The sequence below is a fragment of the Canis lupus genome, chromosome 34, assembly GCF_003254725.2.
Source record: "Canis lupus dingo isolate Sandy chromosome 34, ASM325472v2, whole genome shotgun sequence".
NCBI classification, from domain to species: Eukaryota; Metazoa; Chordata; class Mammalia; order Carnivora; family Canidae; genus Canis; species Canis lupus.
Genome location: NC_064276.1, coordinates 3,667,105 through 3,687,042, shown reverse-complemented (window position 1 = coordinate 3,687,042; position 19,938 = coordinate 3,667,105). Strand labels below are relative to the sequence as shown.

Genomic DNA, 19,938 nt, shown 5'->3' with positions numbered 1-19,938 from the left:
TTGATCCCCAGGACCCTGGGATTGTACCCTGAGCTGAAGGCAGACACTCACCCGCTGAGCCACCCAGGCTTCCCCCCTCCAAAATGCAGTGACACTTATAAAGATAGTAAAGTAGACTTCATTCAGGACCACTGTAATAGGAGCTGGGACCACCACAATGAGATTTTGGGTTGGGGGAGAGTTGTTGGCTCAACTCTGAATATGGCACAGGCTAGTGGGAGTTTATAGCCAAGGAGCAGGGTGGGGGTCAGCGGGTGGGAAATTACTCAGGGGTAACAGAAGTTGTGGCTAAACTGAGCTAATGGGGTTTGTGCTGAAGGCAGGTCAGGGTGACCCGTCATCTCCCTGGGGGTGTGTAGAGAATGAGGACTACGATCAGATATGGAGGGTGGGGTGCTGGTCAAACTGAGCAGAGTTCTTGCTGAAACTTGATTTTCCAAGGAAGTGCCCAGATGGGCCTAGGAGAAGGTTCAGGAGCCTGACTAAAGTTTGGTCAAGCAAAGAGACTTTGGCAGTACAGCTGTTGACATGACTTAACACCACTGGTGCTCACCTTGGTCACTAGGCTGAGGTCGTGTTTGTCAGGTTTCTCCACTGTCCCCTCCCTGCCTGCTATAGTCTCCTCTTTGGAAAGAAGCCACAATGCATAGCCCACGAGTTAAGGAGTGGGTTGTTATCTTCCTCCTCCCTGAGAGTGTAGTATCTGCAGGAATTATTTGGAATTTTTTCTGCAAGGCACTTGTTACACACACTGTCTTCTGTAAACCTCACAGGGGTGAGGTTGATATTATTTCCCATTTTCCAGAAGTGGAAACTCAGTGAAGTTGATGCACCTTCCCAGGGCTACCCGGATTTTAAGTGGCAGTCTGGGACTTGAACTTAGGTGTTCTCACAGTCAGCTCTTCTAAGTCCAAAGTTCTCTGTCTACATTGGCATTTAATCATGCCACTGAAGCTAATTTATCGAGAATTCACTTAACCCCTGGGTCACTTGTGCTCTTCCCTTAGGGAGGCTCATGGGGGGTGCATTTGGGGGTGTCTGTAGTGAGCCCACCCTTTGAAAGGGCTTTGTTGGAAGACTTCATTCATCAAATCCTATGCCAGAAGGTTGGACTGGGCTAAAACAAAGGTTCAGTATGGTGCATGTTCTGTAGGGAAGACTGTGTGTTAGCCTGTCTTCTCTGTCTCTCTGCCTATCTATGAAATATGTCTCTGTCTTACTAAAGAAAAGGAAAGCTCCTCTTGTTTAATTGTCATGGTTTTAAAGAAATGTTAAAAGAAAAACTGCAGCAAATTAAAAATGTTGAGTTTGAGCAAAAGTTGATTCAAATTGGGTAGCGTCCCATCTAGCAGATACAAAGGTGCTCCAAGGAGTTGTACAAAGTAAGAGATTTTTGTAGTCAGATGAGGAAGGAAGGGGAGGAGGGAGGAAGAATAAGGGAGCTATTTAGGGCAGAAAAGTGGGTTGGTTACTGCCAGGTCACTTTCCTTTGGGGAAGGGCAGGGGTCTATCGGGCAGATGATCAGGATCACTAGTGTTGATCAGGAAATTCCTGATTGATTGGTTTAAGATTCTGTCTCTGGGAGAGGCAAAACTAATTAAGCCTTGGTTTGGTGACTGAGGCCTTAGCATAAGCGACTCCATTTTGGACCTGTTGTCCTGTTTTTCACAGAAGAGAAAGGTTAATGCCTGTGTATACTTAGAGGCATCTTGTCCACCTATGATTTCAGTGAACGGGCCCCTCTGTGGGATAAGAGGTATTATTCTGCTGTCCTAAGAAAGCCAGTGGGGAGGCAGGATGGATCTCACGGATCACTGAAAGCTTGTGCCTGTAGTCAGAACAAGTTGGCTGCATGTTAGTTCTTCTGAGCCCAACATAATAAGCAGAGCCATTCTGTATAATGGGTGGTTTGCTTTGTGATTTTTCCATTTTTCCTCTCCCTGCCTGTTCAAAGTGTTTAGGATATAATGGTGCAGAGGATATCCTGCTGGAATTTACAACAGACATGCTTTCACATTTTAAAAGAAACGACTCTAAGCAAATTGCAGTTTGTTTCACTCTAAATCTGGGTGATGGGCACTTGGCAGGATGAGCACTGGGTGTTATGCTATATGTTGGCAAATTGAACTCCAATAAAAAAATAAAAAAAAATAAATCTGACAGGTGCTGCAAAGCGTTTAGCTGGGTGAGGAACCGGAGATCAAAGGACCCTCCTCCCCCCACAGTTAAGAGCAATTAAGCTGCTCTGGGCACCTGACCGCCAGCATCATCCCCGCCCCAACACCTTCGATGGCATGAATGGAGGGCCTAGTGAGCAAAGGAGTCAAAAAGCACCAGCTGTGGGTTGGAATCCGTGAGTCACAGAGCTAGCAGGTCACACCCATTTGTTTGTAGCTTATTTCCGGCAAGGTCATGCTAGTCAGTGTTTCTGTCTCAGAAAGCTTCATGGCTCAGTTTTTAATTTTTGCCATGACTTCAGGAGATGGGCTGAGGTCCACGGTCAGCAGACAACAATGGGTTCCAGAGGGGTCCGCACTCCAGTTTTTGTGGAAAGCAGGCAGCCATGAGGCCTCACCTCCTCTGCCACGATGTCCCAGGGCTCGTGCGCTAACTGTCCTGGGGTCAGCCAGGGAAGGGGCCCCATGGGTCTGGCATCTCAATAGCGCCGAGGCCTCCCTTGGGGGGAGGAAGTGATGCTCAGTTAATGACAGAGAGCCCTGGAGTGTCCACGAGACCCCCGCCTGCAGCCTGACATGAGGGGTTCCCCAGGACCATGTGTGCACTGGGAAGGAGGGGGATTTCAGAGGGCTGGATCCCCAGCCCCTCCACCAGCGCACAGGAGAGGGGCTCCTTCCTGCAGGCTCCTCGCACTCTCCACAGATGGTTAGCCAATGTTGGCAGAGACCAGGGTGGGGATGGCAGCTCAGAGAAGGACATGGGGATGCAGGGGCCCCAGGGGAAGAGAGCCGTCTCCCACCTGGGTGCATTTGATCCTGAAACAGTGAAGTCTGAGCTTCTAGGACCAGGTGAGTTTTCTAACACAGGGGATATCTAGCAATGGCACATTTTTGGTTGTCATACCTGGGGAGAAGGAGAGATGTGGTCACTACTGGTGTCTAGTGGGTAGAGCCCCAGGGATGCAGCTGCCAGGACAGCATCAGTGCACAGAACGTTCCTGTAACAAGAATGACCTGGCCCCAAAGGTCAGTAGTGCCAAGGTTGGGGCCCTGCTCTAGGTGATTGATGAGGAAGGGAGTGCATTTCACACTAGGACTTCAGCATAGCCAGTGGGCATCGGGCAGCATGTTCATTTGGCCTGAGAACCTCTTTATGTGGCCCTGATGGTTCTCTTTGAAGAACTCCCTCAGTCCATTTTGATTTTCTGTGGGTGAGCCTAGAGAATCCTGGGAATAATGCTTTTTACATGATGTTCCCCTTATTCACCCTTATCTAACAATTTGTGGGCTTTTTAAGAACCCGTCTGGGCATGAACAGAAAATCAGGTCCTTTTGATTTTGTTTTTTTAAAGATTTTATTTATTTATTCATGAGAGACACAGAGAGAGAGGCAGAGACAGGCAGAGGGAGAAGCAGGCTCCCTGCGGGGACCCCGATGTGGGACTCAATCCCAGGACCCCGGGATCACGCCCTGAGCTGAAGGCAGATGCTCAACCACTGAGCCACCCAAGTGTCCCCATTCAGGTCTTTTTGGAAGTGCAAGGTGAAAAAGGGGAGAATCTGTATTATCAAATGAATGTTCTTACCTGCTTGGGTTATGGCTGAGGGTTTGGGTAACAACGTTGCCCACATTCCCTGCCTCTGCACATGTGTTTGTGTGTGAGAGAGAGATAGAGACAGACAGATGGACCCCTCTGAGTGGTAACAGCAGGTGACAGCATGAATTGGCGTATCCTCTTGTTGTGTAGATGACCTTCTCCCAGGGAGCCCTGAGAAATGGCTCCAAGGTTCATTTTTAGTTGTGCATCTGTTTGCATTGGCATCTCCCGGGGCGCCGACCGCGTCCAGGACCTCCCTGCTGGTCACCGGTGTCCCGGAGGCTAGCTCAGCTGTTTCCCCATGCCACCTCCACAGCCTGCTGGCTCCCCACTGTCCCTCTCACCACTTTGACAGACAGCTGAGCTCCCAAGCGGGTGGGCCGAAGAGAACCAGAATGAACTAGGGTGGCGCCCTGTGTCTTGCTGGCTCCAGGAGAATTAGTTCTTGTGTCTGAGGGGCAGGCCCGCCCCCCCCCCCCCCCCCCGCCCCAACGGGCTGGTCCTGGAGGTCGACCACGTGATCTTCCTCTGGGAAGGCTTCCTGGCATGTCGCTCTGGGTGGAATGTGGTCAATAAACGTGTGTAATTCTCTTTGTAGGGCACGTCACCATCACCAACTACTTGTTGAACTATTTTCCTGGTCTTGACCTTGAAAGGAGGAACGTGTTTGGGTTCACGGCCCTGATGAAAGCTGCCATGCAGGGCCGGACGGAGTGCATCCGAGCCCTGATGCTAGCAGGTATGTCTCTGCTTGTCCTGTGAGGTCCCGAGGGTCTCGGCAAATGCTAATTTTGCTCCTTTGAAGAACATGTATTGAGGTGAATCAGTTCCATAGAGACAGAGCCTAGTGGATGCAACAAAGAATAGTTTCTATGGGGTGTGTGGCCATCCTCATCTGAGCTAAAACCAAGGACAGCAAGCCCTTCGAGCTAGGGTGGGAGGTCACAGTCCAGATCACCCTGCAAGAAACCCCTCCTTGCTCTCTGATAAACTCTTCCCTCACCCTTCGCTTCCTCTTGCCTATATTTGTTCTTTAGAAATGTGTGTTCTGGCCTTGGCTCTGAGTGCAAGCCTGTCCACTGAGGGTGGGCACTGGGATGGTGGGGCGGGCCCAGTAGCCATCCTAGATCCCCACTTGCTGGTGTTTGGAGTCACCTGCTGATGTAGGACGCAGCAGTTTCCTTTGTCAGTGCCATGTAGCAGAATGGAAAGTTCTCAAGCTGTAGCTTCGGATCAACAGGTACCCCCTCCTCGCCCTTTCTGACTTGGTCATGTTGGAGGGGGCACTTCCTTCTCTGAGCCTCCTGTTTCCATCTGTGCAATGGGAGTCATTCCTTCCCACCCCCCAGGATGAACCGTGACCCTGCCTTGCGAGCTCTCCAGGGCTGTGCAGAGGTCAGGCACCCCCGAGCTGGAGTCCCTGCAGCCGCCCTCCAGCTGCTGTCCCCTAGAGTGCAGTCCCTGCTCATCTTTAACTCTGCCGCGCTGGGTTAGTTTGAGAAATACACAAGAAGATGTGTATCATGCACCACAAAGGGTCAGGTGCAGAGTTAGCATCGAGTGATCTGATCAGTGTGAGGTGCTGCGACAACATGATGTCATTTCATTACTTTGCTTCATGTTGTCATTGTTCTCGGCACCGGGTTCAGCCGATCCCCCCTGGCCCCACGAGCTCCCGCACAGGTGGCCTTTGCCCTCCCATGACGATCTCCGAGGGCGCGGCAGCGTTCTGCTGGGCGTCAGCCTAGGCTGGTAGTTCTGTTTACACAATTTGCTGCTGTCCTTTTTTTTTTTTTTTTTTTTTTTAGAGTAAACCTTTATTTTGCAATAATTTGGATGTATGGAAAGTGACAAAAATAATACAGAGTCCCACACGGCCCTTGCTCAACCCCATGCGTGTTAACGTCTTACGGAGGGGCCGACACTGGTATGTTAATTACTATTAACTGAACTCCAGGCTCTACTCAGATTTCACCTGTGCTTCTGGTGCTGTTCCCTTTCCCTCCCAGGGTCGCATCCGGGCTCCCACATGTGCTTGTCCTGTGTCCCCAGTGTCTTGTGGTCTCTGTGCCTCACCTCTTCGCTCATGACCTCAGGTCCCCATCCTGGCCTGGATACAGTGTCCTCAGCCTGTCATTTCCCTTGGGATTACACGGGGGTTATAGGATTCACAGCTTGCTTGGATTTTTTTTCCCTCTCCCACTTTAATCTGTGTGTTGTAGGGGATGCTGGAAAAAAAATAACTTCAGTAAGTGATGACAGGCCTCAAAGATGAAAACTTTCATGAAAATAAAAAAAAGAGCATAATTAGATTTAATGGCATGGATTGTGCTTTTGACGCAGTGACAGTTTCATTTTTTTGAAAGGCAAGATAACAATTTCAGTTGAGGCCTTGCCTGTTGTTTAGCAACAAGAGGTGGTTCCTCCTAATTAAATGGTGTTTTTGATGCTCTTTTGTTTGGGGGAAGCTTTATCTGCTTTTACTACTTCTGGAGCTAGTTCTAATTGAGTGTAGGTTTCTAGTGAATTACTCCCCTCCAACTATGATTGATTGATTTTAATGTTTCAAGTCTTAAATTCTAGTTAGTTAACATGTAGTGTACTATTAGCCTCAGGAGTAGAATTTAGTGATTCATCGCTTATGTAGGACACCAGCACTCATCACAACGCGTGCTCTCCTTAATGCCCACCCCCCTCCAGCCACCCTCAGTGGGTTCTCTGTGATTAAGAGTCTCTCTTAGGGTTTGCCGTCCTCACTTTTTTTCTTTTCCTAGTAATTTACATTTTAACCAAGAATTTATGATGTCAGCCACTTTGTCACTGCATTTTTCCTGATGACTTCACTTGAATTACAAACCTTTTGTTTTGGGGTCGATTGCCTTTCCGATCACTCTGGGTAATGCAGGGGTTTTGCTGTCATTCTGCTTCTTTCCCGGGGCTGGTGGAGGTTTCTGACATTTGCTAAGCGTTTAGAAGATGGCAGAAACATCTCTGGGGTCTCTTGAGAGATGGGCCGGGCGTCCAGTGCGGTGCCACATTGTTCTCTTCCCCCTCCATTACGGATAATGAATTTGGTGTTAGGTTTGAGGTACCATCCTTTCTTTCCCTCCCCCCGAGCCCAGCCGCATCCAAGTCTAGAACAGTCCATATGAGTGCAGACCTGTGGTCAGCGGAGTTAACTTGGAAGCCAGGACCCCTGGTTTCAGACTCCAGCCCCCTTCACTTATCCCCTCCATATGGGGGCCGGTCGCCTGATGCTCTGAGCCTCAGTTTCCTCTTCTGTGCAGCGAGTGGATGACACTGTGGGAAGGCTGGATGGGGACTGAATGAGCTCCCCAGTGGACTAGTGCTTGGGTGCATGTCTGGCACGGAGTCAGTGCTGGTTGTCATTATTGTTACTGGTGAATTTGTGTGCTCAGTAATTATTTGTTACATGAATGAAAAGCAGTGGTATGGCTTTCCCCTTGACAAGTACCCTTGCAGTGAAACAAACTTGCCTGCTGAGGGTGATAGGCCTGTATGCTCGGGTTTCTGAGCCCTGGCACTGTTGACATCTGGTGTCAGGTAATTCTTTGTGGTGGGGAGGGTGTTGTCCTGGGAACTGTAGATGTTTAGCAGCATCCCTGGCCTCTGCCCACTAGGTGACTCCAGCACCCCAAGTCGTGACAATGAAAAATGTCTCTGGACATTGCCAAATGTCCCCGGGTTGGGGCTGGGGAGGTGAAGTCCTCTCCTGTTAAGAACCACCGATGTGATTAAATGGGAAAGGATAGAAAAAATGAAAAGAGAAGCTTTTCCCTCTAATATGCAATTCCTCCTTCCAGCTTTTTCTATATTCCTTCTTAATGTAAAAATCTGACACCTTTTTCAGGGAGTTTGAGTGGCCCTCTAAGATTTTGGTTGTTTAATTTCTAGAAGATTTAAATTTTCTATTACTAAGGTAGCTCATACTTCTTTTTCCCAGGAAAATACATTTTCCTTTTACATAAGTAGATGTGCATGTTACTTTTTTCTTTTTTCTTTATTTTTCTTTCTTTATTTATTTTACTTTTTTCTTTTTTAAGATTTTATTTATTTATTCATGAGAGACACAGAGAGAGAGACAGAGACACAGGCAGAGGGAGAAGCAGGCTCCTAACAGGGAGCCTGATGTGGGACTTGATGCCAGGACCCTGGATCACGACCTGAGCTGAAGGCAGATGCTCAACCACTGAGCCACCCAGGTGCCCTGCATGTTATGTTTAACTTTAAAAAAAAAAAAAATATATATATATATATATATGCACGTTACATTTTAAAAGGAAAAAAAAGGTGTGATCGAAGTCTCTCATGGATTGGGTGCATAACAATAAGGAGACTTGTGGGGATATTTAAAAAATTTGCACGAGTATTTTAAGATCTTCTTGTTTACATTTAACGTATTAATATTTAGTAAAATTAAAGCCTTGGGACACCTCGGTGGCTCAGTGGTTGAGCATCTGCCTTTGGCTCAGGTCGTGATCCTGGGGTCCTGGGATCGAGTCCCACGTCAGGCTCCCTGCATGGAGCCTGCTTCTCTCTCTGCCTGTGTCTCTGCCTCTCTCTGTGTGTCTCTCGTAAATAAAAAATAAATAAAATCTAAAAAAAAAAAAAAAAAGAAAAAGAAAAAGCCTCTAAAGATACTAGTGCCGGCGTACTTCTTTGGATTGACGTTTCAACATCAAGGGCGTTTGTGTGCAGCTGTGGAAGGTCCCTTGAGAGCTAATCACAGAATGGTCATCTTGTGATCAATTCAAAAGCAAAAGGCACAAAGTGCTGTAACGTGTGAATGGCTAAGGTAGAAATGGGTATCTCATCCTCATTTTTTCAAGTGCAAGCATTCTCCTGTACCTGAGTGTATTTCTGCACCTGAGTTGAATTTCTGAGTTGCAATTTCATTCCATTCAGTACGAACCATTTCCTTTTAGAAATGATGGATCACGGAATTGGATGCCCCCCTAAACTGTTTAGATTTTCCAGTGGTTCATAACATACAGACACATACCAGCTCTTATCTCTTACCTTGTCAGGCAGAACGAAATAATGTGAGAATTATCAATACTTTGGATTTTAATAAAAATGTAACCAGGGTCTGAAAAGCTGATTTGTTGGCTCTTTGGTTTTTGGCTTCTCCAGGAATAATGTCAGTTCTGCTGATAAGAATCGCAAGTGGGGCTGTGGATTCTTGTTAATTCAACGGAATATTAATGCCTTGAAGTGACAGGTCTATTTAAATAAGTGGCTCCGAGAAGCCATAACGAGGATTTGATTTTCTCTGAAGAGAAGCAGAGCTCAGTGGAGGCTGGCAGGCTCCAGACTTGCTTAAGAGAGCTGGTTTTTATACCTGAAGCGTGGTCTGATTGCTGCGGCATTTGGGAAGCAGACGTAGGCAAACAAGATGCTCGACTCTTCCTGTGATTTCGGGCAACAAAGCAGACACCTCGGAAGGGGTGGGAGGCTGGTTTAATGGGGGAGAGGCACTGCTGTTGTTGGTTGGTCCTGTGGTCATTCTTGTCCCAGGCAAGCCCCGACGGTGTGCTCCCGAAGCCAAGTGGTAACGGTATCACTGCAGAGGTTTCTTTCTGTTTATAAGGAAAATATGGTTTTCCTGTGACCTGAGAATTTGCCAAGTTGGAATAGTTTCAAATTATTATGCAGAGAAAGGGCTAAAAGTCAGGCATTCCGTGTCACCAAGGGCAGTGTCTTCGCCTGGGTATTTAGCTTGGCACAAAAGCAAACCTTGAGAGAAGGACTTGAGGGCAACTAGGTTTTCTGAAAGGTGAGCCAGGAAGCTGCGTGAAGGATGGGGAAGGGAGCCCTTCGGTAACCGGGAGTCGGCCCTGCTGAGACCCTCTGAAAGACCAAGTACAAGATCTCTTTGGAAAATGCTTCCGGGGTGGACCAGGCTGGAAGCAGATGTCCATCCTCCCCGCCCCCAAATTAGGCCTCTCCTGAGACCCCGCATTCTGATTTACCGTATCGCTTATACCCTGAGTACCCCAGATACAGGCCAGGATGGCACAGGAGGGGACATGCAGGGGTCCCATGTGACCAGAAAGGCCTCCTGGTGGGAGGGGGACCGGAGCGGGGCTTAGAAGGGTAGATAACGTGGGGGGCTGGCAGAGAAGCCGGCCAGGAAGCAACACGGCCCGGGCTCTGGCTGCCTGCGCCGGTCCTGTGCACCTGGCCGCGACTCTAGGGGAAGCTTCTAGGATGAATGATGGAAGGTAGCTTGTCTTCCTTTAGCACCTGCTTAGAGTGCTTTCTGCTTCCAGTCAGACATCCTGCCTTGCCCGTGGCTGAAAGAAAACAAGCACGTTTTTCTCACCTCACCGAAAGTCTTGAAGTGGGCTGTCACTGTGCAGCTGGCCTTGGGCTCCGTGAGGACATCACAGAACTAGGTTCTTTTATGCGTTGACCCAGCACCCCATCACCCATCCTCCCCACCACGGGGAGTTCACCAGAACTGTGGGCTTCAGATAGGCAGCGGCACCTCCAACCATAGTGGTCACTTTTATCAGGGCACAAAAGCATTCTTTTTGGGGCTCACTGTCCAGCTGTAAGGGAGGCTAAGAAAAAGGGGCAACAGGATTGCAGTTACTGGGTAGACCAGTAATTCCCCACCAGGGGTGGGGGCTGCCCCCTAGGAATAGCCGGTAATGTCTGGGGACGTATTTGGCTGTCACAACTGTGGAATGCTGCTGGCACTTACTGGGCAGAGATGGGGGTGCCGTTACAAGTCGTAACAATGCACAGGACAGCCCCCACACCAAATAATGATCTGCCCTAAACATCAATAGTACCTAAGTGGCAAAACCCAGGTTTACACCAGGCATGATGCATTGCCTAGAACTGAGTATGTTGCTGCCTGGAATAAACTAGAGGACTTTGTGTAGACAGCTCACAGCACTCAATGGCGTGGTGGCAAGTGGATGCATGGGCAGGAGCCCACCTTTGGGCTGCGTGGCTGGAGCTCTGGGCGAAACAGCACTGGGTAGGGGGTGAGAACAGGATGCCAGAAATTCATGAGGAGAAGATGCAGATGCCGGCCCATCAGAATTCTCTGTTTCCTAAAAGGCTTGTGTATCGAGTGTTGATCACCGGTGCCAGCCTTCCATGATTTAGTCACTCCACCCGGGCCATGAATATTACCCATACCGATTGCGGAAGGAAGTGAATCCCCATGGGATCCCTGGGTGGCTCAGCGGTTTAGAGCCTGCCTTCAGTCCAGGATGTGATCCTGGAGACCCTGGATCGAGTCCCACGTAGGGCTCCCTGCATGGAGCCTGCTTCTCCCTCTGCCTGTGTCTCTGCCTCTCTCTCTGTCTCTCATGAATAAATAAATCTTAAAAAAAAAAAAAAAAAAGGAAGTGAATCCCCAAATGGTGGCACAACTCCTACCCTTAGGCTGCGCTGCCATTCTGCCAAACGTGTGTGGGTTCCAAGATCATTTTGAAAAGGCACGAAAGCAACAGGAAGAAGTGTGCGTGCTACACTTTGGACAGCTGTTCCTTTAGTTTTCCATTAGCTTTTGAAAAATGTCTTTCTCAAGCCATGTTCATTAAGATTTTAATTTTGCAGTTTGTACCTTTTTAAGTGACATGCAATTAATTAAGGTTTAATGTGTCATCTATTTTTTGTGGCGACATTTTTACTGCCCCCTTTTCATTTTTGTCAGTTTATAAATTGTACTCGGGCTAATGAGTTCCATCCCGATCTCCAGTTCCAAATAATTACCACTCTTCTAATATGCCTGTTTTTTAATATGCCCCTGAATGAAGAGCATGATGAGGCAATCTCAGGTGAGCTGGGTCTGCCCAGGCTGGGGTGGGGGGTCGCTGGAGGGGTGCTGGGGCAGGGGGGCCACTGAGCCCTTCTCGCCTCTGTTCTGCACTGAGCCACCGCCGCACGTCAGCCACCTGGGTCTGTGTGGGATATAAATGCAGAAGCCTCTGCCAGTCCTGGTCCCTGGGGAGCTCACAGACTAGATAATTGCCCTAGTTCTCCACATTGCTTTGCCAGAGAAAGTATGACTAATGTGACCTGAAATCCTGAATGATTTTTAACTGTGTACGGGGCTGGGATTGGACCAAGATTAATTGAACAGCAATTCCTTATTAATTTCTCTTATACGACCATGCTGAAATTTATGAACATTTCATCAAGTTGAGTTGAAGTTTAAATTTGCAGTATTAGGAGGGGGCAGTGGGTGGTATGGGTGAAATTTATTAAGGAAGTGACTGAGGATATAGGAGTCAGGGTTCTCTAGGGACACAGAACCAATAAGAGGTACACATGAAGAGATTTATTTTAATGAATTGGCTCACGTGATTTTGTGGGTTGGAGAGCCCAAAATTAGTGGGCGCAGGCCATCCTGGAAACTTGGACAGGAGTTAATGGTGCAGTCTTGAGGCCGAGTTTTTTTTTTCTCCAGAGAACTGTAGCTATTGTTCTTAAGGCCTTCAACTGATTGGATGAGTGAGGCCCACCCAAATTGTTGAGGGCAATCTCCTTTACTCAGTCAACTGACTGTGAATGCTAACTGCACCTACAAAATACCTTCACAGTCCACCTAGACTTGAGTTTAAATCCCTGGGTACTATAGTCTGGCCACGTTGACGCAGAAAACTGTCATAGAGGAAGCAGCCCTCCCTGTGGGGTGGCAGGAAGTGCATGGGGCTGAGACCTTCACTTTTACCAGCTTGGAGGCCTCAGGTAGGTCCCTTGGCCACTGTGACTACCACCGTCTGTAACATATCTTTATTAAATGCACGCCTCCACCAGCCAGGACAAGATGTGTCAAGGAAACCGAAACGAGTAAGAGGTGGACTCTGTGGTGGAGAAGCCCACAGTTTGGTGAAGAGGATAGATCTAGGACCTGCCAACCACACAGTATAAGCAGTGAGGGACTGCACATTTCCTGGAAAATGTGAGGTGATAAAGAAATGGGATGCCAAGCACTTTGCAAGTGATTATTCCTTTTAGTATTCTGGAACATTCTAGTAACATCATTGAAGTGTTCAGGAAGCACCTTGGCTGTCTAGTCATCTCTCCATTGCTGGAAAGCCACGAAGTCTTATTTCTTTAAAAATCGCACGATTTAGGTGCTGGGTTCAGGCAGTTTTGTTTAGGAAAAGTAAGCCAGTAGCTGGAGCACTTCAAGGTGGGCTGTGTCTAATGGTGCTCGCAGTTCAGGGGCAGAGGCAGGGTCATCCAGGTGCCACAGCTCCAGGTGGTCAGTTACTAGGTTTCCCAGGTTCTGCCTCTGATCCATTTCAGTCTTTCCCTTCCTGCCATTGGCCGCGTTGTTCTTGGCGCATTCTCTCCCATTGCCGTTTGTGTTTGCATATTTTTCAGGGGCAGACGTCCATGCCAGGGACCCGCGCCGCGGGATGGCGCCCCAGGAGTGGGCGGCTTACACCGGACGGTTGGAGGCGGTCCGCCTCATCCAGAGGCTGCTGGAGCGACCCTGCCCGGAGCAGTTCGGGGAAAGGTACAAGCCAGAGCTGCCGCTGCCCGCGGAGGCGGTTCTGAAGCCGTCGGGCTCCAAAAGCTGCTTGCAGAGGCTTGCCGAGCTTGTGCGCGCCACGCTGACCTCGCGCTCACGCCAGGGCCCGGAGGATGGGGGCGTCCTGGACCACATGGTCAGGATGACCACGAGCCTCTACAGCCCCGCCGTGGCCATCGTCTGCCAGACCGTGTGCCCCGAGGACGCCCCCTGCGTGGGGAAGAGGCGCCTGGCGGTGCAGGAAATCCTGGAGGCGCGGGGGAGCCGGGACACGCGCGCCCAGGAGGGTGACAAGATAGAGGGCCCCGAGCCGCCGTTCCGGACCTCGCGGGCCGTGGGCGTCTCCAGAGAGGGGGCCCCGAGAGCCGGCCTCCCGTCCCCGCAGCAGCCGGGCGCCCCGCGGAGGGCCAGCCTCCTGCCCCTGCAGCTGCTGCGGAGGAGCAGCGTGCGGCCCGGCGTGGTCATCCCCCGGGTGCGCATCAGCAAGGCGCCCGCGCCCACCTTCCAGCCCGAGCGGGCGGCCGCGAGGGGCAGCACCAAGGACAGCGCGCACCTGCAGCTGCCCAAGTGGCGGTACAAGGAGGCCAAGGAGGAGAAGAGGAGGGCGGAGGAGGCGGAGAAGCAGCGGGCGGCGGCGGCGCAGAAGGACAAGCGGGCGCCGTCCTGGAGGAAGAGGACGTGAGCGGCGGGCTCCGGGGGTCGGCGGGGCTGCGCGGGGGAGGGTGCGGCTGGCCCCCCTGCTGGCCCGCGGCCCGTGTCCCCGCAGCCCCCGTGTCCCCGCGGCCCCGCAGCCCCCGGCCCCGGGCCAGGCTCGCACGGGGCCCAGACGCGCGCCGTCGGTGTCGGTTCCGGCTGCACAGTGAATGGGGGAGGGCGCAGGTCCACGAGCCTAAAACCGGTTCCCCTGGCAATCCGTACACCTAGTGGGCAAATTTGCCCCAAAAGCCTATCTCTAGAACCTCACTTGAGAAAATTTTAAGACCAATTTATCGAAGGGTCTGAATAATTTTGTATTTTTAATCATGATCCAATTTGCAGCATTTTACTGGTGATGGGGCTGTTTGTATTTGAGACAGTTTTAACACGTTTGCCTGAAGACCCTTTAACATACTGTTTCTAGCAATAATTATTTGTGATATCTATGATTTCATACAGAATTTGTGGAAGTCTCCCCTTTCTTGCCATTTGTCTTTCCTTCTCACCACAGGTGTGCGTGAGCATTGTATGTTCTTATTGATTTGATTAACCTATTCTGAATATTTGTTTCTACTTGATGGAGGCACTTACTTTTCCAGCAAAATGATGAAGTAAGTCAGGGGAATCAGATTTCCTTTGTATCTTATTTGAAAGCTCTCTTACTTATACGGTAATAATAATGAAGAAAAACCTGTTGTCAAAGCACGAAACCATGCATAGAGAAGCATGTATTTATTGCTAGAACTAAATATTTTAAGCAAGGGACTTTAGATAAACTGGATGCAAAGCCTTTAACATATTAAAAAATAGATTTGCAAAAAATCTATTATTTAATAAAATGGGGGCAAATGTAATAGAATTTTACTAGAATTACAAAATTAAGTCCTCTGTGCTCTTAGGTAAATTGAATTCAGATATCCTTAAAATGTAAAAAAGATACAAAAGAATAAGCCATCAGAGTGATACAAATCACTGGAAAGGGGGAGAGGACTAAACAAACAGATTAGAACTGAATATTAAGCAAACTTGTTTTAGGCAAATTCTACTGGAGTGAGTCCGGAGGAGGGCTGCTCCCTCCTCCAGACTCAATTCCAAAGAGCTCCTGGTGTGGAATTACTTGTATTTTTTCCTTTGATGACTGCCTGTGATGTTCAGTTTATCCTTATGCTGGCTTTGTAGAATTTCCAAGATATGGGGACTTGGGCAGAGCACGGATGTGATTTGCCCTGAGCCCTGAGCTCAGTGGGAGTTTTTGTCCAGACTTTTTATCTCCAAAGCACTGAGAAATTATAATGAATCTCTGGCCATGTGGGTTGCAGAGTATCTGTCACATATGCACTACTGACGGCACTTTATTTAAAAATTATCCTGCTTGGAAGCCATAGATCTAAAATAGTAGAGACTGATTTGGAAGCTTTTTCTCATAACCCTGGATTCACATGTCAAATCGTGCTCCCTGGCTGTGTCATGATGAGCACCTCTCTCATGATGTGGGCACGGGTGGCGCCGGCCTCTCTCTGGTCCCTCCCTCTTGGCACCATGAAGCATTGCGCTCTCTGGGGCCTCATGCTCCTCTCTCCAGAAACTTCAATCATCAGGCTACTGGGCAGCACCAGCCTGATGGGTAGGTGTGATGATAATGCAGCTCTCAAAGTCAGATTTTAGTGAGCCTTTCCCTTTTTTCAGAATGGCATAGAGGTCTGGAACCACTTTTAGCATCACTGATACTAAGGGTAGCTGCAGCTCCAAGAGTTGGGATTGGCCGAGTCTCCTTGGAAGAGATGAGGTGAAGAGAAACACCCCTCGTCTCCCTCACAGTCTGATCCAGCACCTGTTGAGATCATTTTCTGGTTTGTGTATTTTCATTGCTTTGGGTGGCTGGCTGTATTTTCTCACTGAGGGGTCACCTTTTGCTGCCTTGCTTCTAGTGTTGGTTGGGGGCAGGGGCGATGATGGGCAATGACCTCCTTCTGCTCTGTGGGCACATTCATTCCTTGCCACCCCCTTCACCTTCTCTCTTCCTTGCTTGCCTCTCCTTCCTTTGCCTGTTTTCTTCTCCAGTTTTGGCTAAATATCCTGATCCTCCTTGGCACCACCACTCTGAGGTCTAAAAAGGGCAGAAAAGGAAGGCGATCATGAGAGGCAGTTGAGTTATCATGTAGTGACCTCCACCTACCCAGTGAATGAAGGACAGATTTCCCCACTTTCTGTGCAGAGAGTTTAGGATTTCAGCACAGCCCCACATGCCTTTTTGTTGTTGTTGTTTTAAGATTTATTTATTTTGAGAGAGAATCTTTCAAGCGGACTCCTTGCTGAGCAAGGAGACCCAATGCAGAGCTTGATCCCATAACCCATGAGATCATGACCTGAGCCAAAACTAAGAATTGGATGCTCAACTGACTGAGCTCCCCACCCCCTTACCCCTGTCCAAGAGAGGGAGACCTAGTTTGCTCTCCTGCCAGATGACAGACACTCTGCTATACAAAGGAGGACAAGCCGGTGTCTGCTTGCACCCCTGATGTTTATTAACTGTAAATAGTGAATTACAAGTTGACAGGTACCTTCTCAGGGATTTATATATAAATGTAGTTAGAAGAAAAGATGAAGTATATTTTAATACTTTTATTAAACTGTTCGAGTGAGTTATGATTACACTAGACAGAAGAAATATTTCTGAGATGATGTCAGTGGTGTCTTCCAGGGAGAGGCCCGCGATCTCCCTCAGTTGAGATTTTCTGGTTATTGGAGACCTGGGACTTTGGCAGCTAAAATGGCTCTGGAGTGGACATGAAGTCACCTCAGCACCTCCCGATACCTCCTGTGGATGTGAACCCTCGTATTTAAAACACTTCAGTCTGTGTGTGAAGTGGCCGTGAGAACACAGATGGGCGACTCACCGATTTTACCTCTAGAACTGGCTTCCCCCTGTCTGCTACTGGGGTGTGCAGGGTGCCAGTGCCAGTTTCTTGGCCTGGCTTCTGTGAATCCAGTGTTCTGTAGGCAGCCCAGCGCCAGGTTCACCGCTGGAAGGAGGGCGGAGAACAGCTGGGAGAGGTTCGTCTGCAGGAACCTCAGGGCTCAGTGCATGGAGTCTCCAGGTCTTGGCCATGCTGGAGAACACAGCCCAGAACACTAGGACCTTCCTGAGTCCCTGCGGCTCCTCCCAGTGGCAGCACTGGATACCCCAGCCACGTGAATGGAGACCCGAGGGGCCCATTCAGCAGAGGACAGAGGGATCGTGAGGTCAGCCGGAGCACGGGCCATTGCAGGCTGCGTCTGCCCACCTCCTTCCGAGCTGCTGGGGGTGAGCAGGCCTCCGGGGGCCCAGCGCCTGAGGGGAGGCCAGGCGGCTGTGTAAAAGGAATTGCACCAGGTGGGCCAAGCCCCAGTCCAGAAATGGATGCAAAGCTGGCTATCCTTGGGGAAGAATCAGAGGTACCAAGTTATGAAAAGAGAGTTCATGAACCCTGAGAGTTCAGTAAAGGGGCCAAGATGAGGCTGTTCTTGCAGCCTCTGGCAAGAACCCTGTACCTCCGCCCTCTCGTTCCCATTACAGTCCGAGAGAAGACCGTCTTTTCCTAATGAACCTGTTCGCTCTGCGCAAGGAGTTCCAGGCCTGCTGTAAGTCAGGTGCGCCTCTCCCAGGGTGTGCCTCTCCCCAGGTGTGCCAGGAGAGCCCGCCCGCTCCCCTTGTCTCCTCCTGCCCCCCCGTGGCCTGGAGAGCCACCACCTACTCTGTAAGGTCTACATGGGCTTGTAGGTGATAAAACGCTTGCACTTGTTCTCTTTTACAGCCTTTGGGGGAAACGCTAACACGACGCTCCCTGGGTATTTGCCCAGGATGCTTCCGGCCCTTGCAGGTAACGAGTGGGCCGGGCTGTGGCTTCTCCTGCCCTGGAGGGCAGGGAAGGTGGCGGGTCCATCACCGCCGGCGCCTGCACTACGACAGTCCCGTTTAAGGCGGCAGCTGGACTTGGGGGGATGACTGTCACGGCCAGGGTGCTGCTGCCCACAAAGAACTTAGAACAAAACCGTTCTTCCCCGGAGGCGGATTGCCGTGTTCCCCGTTTCACACCTCGATGCGTTTAGAACTTGCTTCATTCGTCTGTGTCACTTTGGAGTGACACTCTGGAGTCAGCTGCTTATTTCTGGGACCTTGGGTTCACATGTTTCTTCACTAACATTTAAAATAAGTGGCTTAAAAAAATTCTTCTGGAGGTTGTTTTTTTGGGGGGGAAAAAAGAGAGAAACACAAAACCCACCACTACCTGAACTGATTTAGCTAATTTTCGAGTGACCCGGTTGAATGGCTGCTGTGCTGTGCACACAGTTTCCTCACTGTGACCCAGCCTGAAGCAAGGCTTCTGTGAAAGGCACAGCCACTGCAGTGCTCTGCTGGCCATTGGCTGCAAGCCATGCTAAAGCGGTCAGTGTGCTAAGGTGAAGGTGTGCACGCGCGCACTCGTGCACGCACACACACACAAACACACACGTGTGCTCACAAACACACAGATGAACAGAAGGAAGACTGGGTTTTGTGCTCGCCAAGGTGACCCCTGCTGTGGCTCCAGGGAATGTCAGGTGTGACCTGCTTTGATAGTGTGTTCAGGAGGGTTGGACTGCCCCAGACTCACGGGGAGCACTTTGTTCGATGGGACACATAGCATAGCCCGCCCGTCGTAACCCAGATCTTACTGTGGGGCAGTGTTGGCCCCGACGGCTTGTGCAGGAGCTCCTTGGCGACGTCCAGTAGCCGAATCCGGGTCACCTCTCGGCCTTTGATGACATCCTCTGTCATTGAGAGGCCGAAGCCAGAGAAGACTGCTCGGGGAGCTCCACCAGGCATTCGGCGGTGGCCACGCTGGATTTCTTGGTACTTGGTGCCAGGTTAGCTGTAGAGTCAGCACCATCTTACCCTGAGGAAGCGCTAGGATTTTCGCCAGTCTGCCCGAGTCTTAGGTAGTCTAACTGAAGCTAACACAGTTGGGTTTTTAAGAGAGATCGGCTCATCCCTGTGTTACACCTTTGTATTGTGTTAAAAGGAAATGTAGGCCAGAAACAAAAATGAAGCTAGTCATTCCAGGTAGAGCAGTGACCTGAGTTGACCTGACACTTTATAATGTTTTGGGAGGTTGCATTGAAGCACTTTAATGCCAGTTTTTGAGCAGACGTTCTAGAAGCTGGTTTGGAACTGCACAACTCTAGAGAACTGGATGAAAACTATGTAAGGATCCTATAAACCTGGAGACGTTCCTGGCAACCCTGTGAGCCGTGGGGACATCCCAGGGAACGTCAATGATATGCCTCCGGTCAATGCCCAGAAAAAGTCCCATTGGCATTCGCTTCCTTCAAACCATTATTCTGCCCGGCTTGTTGGGCATCTGAGGACGTGTATTTTTAATAAGGGCAGCTCTGTGACAGCCTAAGGGCTGAACAGACTTCTCGCACACGGGGTGCCAGGTGGCAAGTTACGCCATCTTGGTCTATAGGCTGTGTTTTCTGAATGTAAAGCTGTTGTCATTGTCCATTCTGAAAATGGATATTGTAACAATGTTGACTCTGGATGGAATTGTGTACATTTCATAGGTCTTTATTTCAAGGTGAGATTTGTTACAGTTTATAAAAGATATTTTCCTATTTAGACCTCAGGGTTACATGTGACTCCCAGCAGCTTCAAATTCCTCTATCCAGAACATCCAGAAGGTTAATAATCTTTAAGTTAAATATGATACCTTATTCAGCAGAAAGAATGTGTCTGTCCCTTTCAACTTCTAACAATTTCTGTAATATTTTAAAAATATAGAAAAAATAATGTAAAAATATGGGGGAGGGGATTGTGGCTACAGGATTAAACATCACTTGTGAAATCAACATTCTTGTGGTACAACGGTGTGGTATTGGAATAAACCAAAGTGTGTATTAATGAGAAAATGAGACAAA

The 19,938-nt window shown here is 49.5% G+C and overlaps 1 protein-coding gene across 4 annotated transcripts in view; it reads left to right on the top strand.

Annotated features, from left to right (window-relative positions):
* ANKRD33B (ankyrin repeat domain 33B) overlaps nt 1-19,938 on the top strand; it is an 81,850-nt gene extending 61,912 nt beyond the window's left edge. Inside the window, exons 3-6 of one of the 4 annotated variants that reach the window (XR_004811999.2) lie at nt 4,375-4,515; nt 13,152-13,980; nt 15,685-15,848; nt 16,700-19,938. Coding sequence is in view for 2 of the 4 variants with exons in the window: in XM_035710328.2 (XP_035566221.1) it covers nt 4,375-4,515; nt 13,152-13,980; nt 15,685-15,694 (980 nt within the window). In the remaining 2 variants the exon portion in view is untranslated. Of the gene's footprint in view, nt 1-4,374; nt 4,516-13,151; nt 13,985-15,684 lie in introns of those variants that run through there. The other 3 variants (XR_004812000.2, XM_035710328.2, XM_025451255.3) reach the window with 3 other exon arrangements.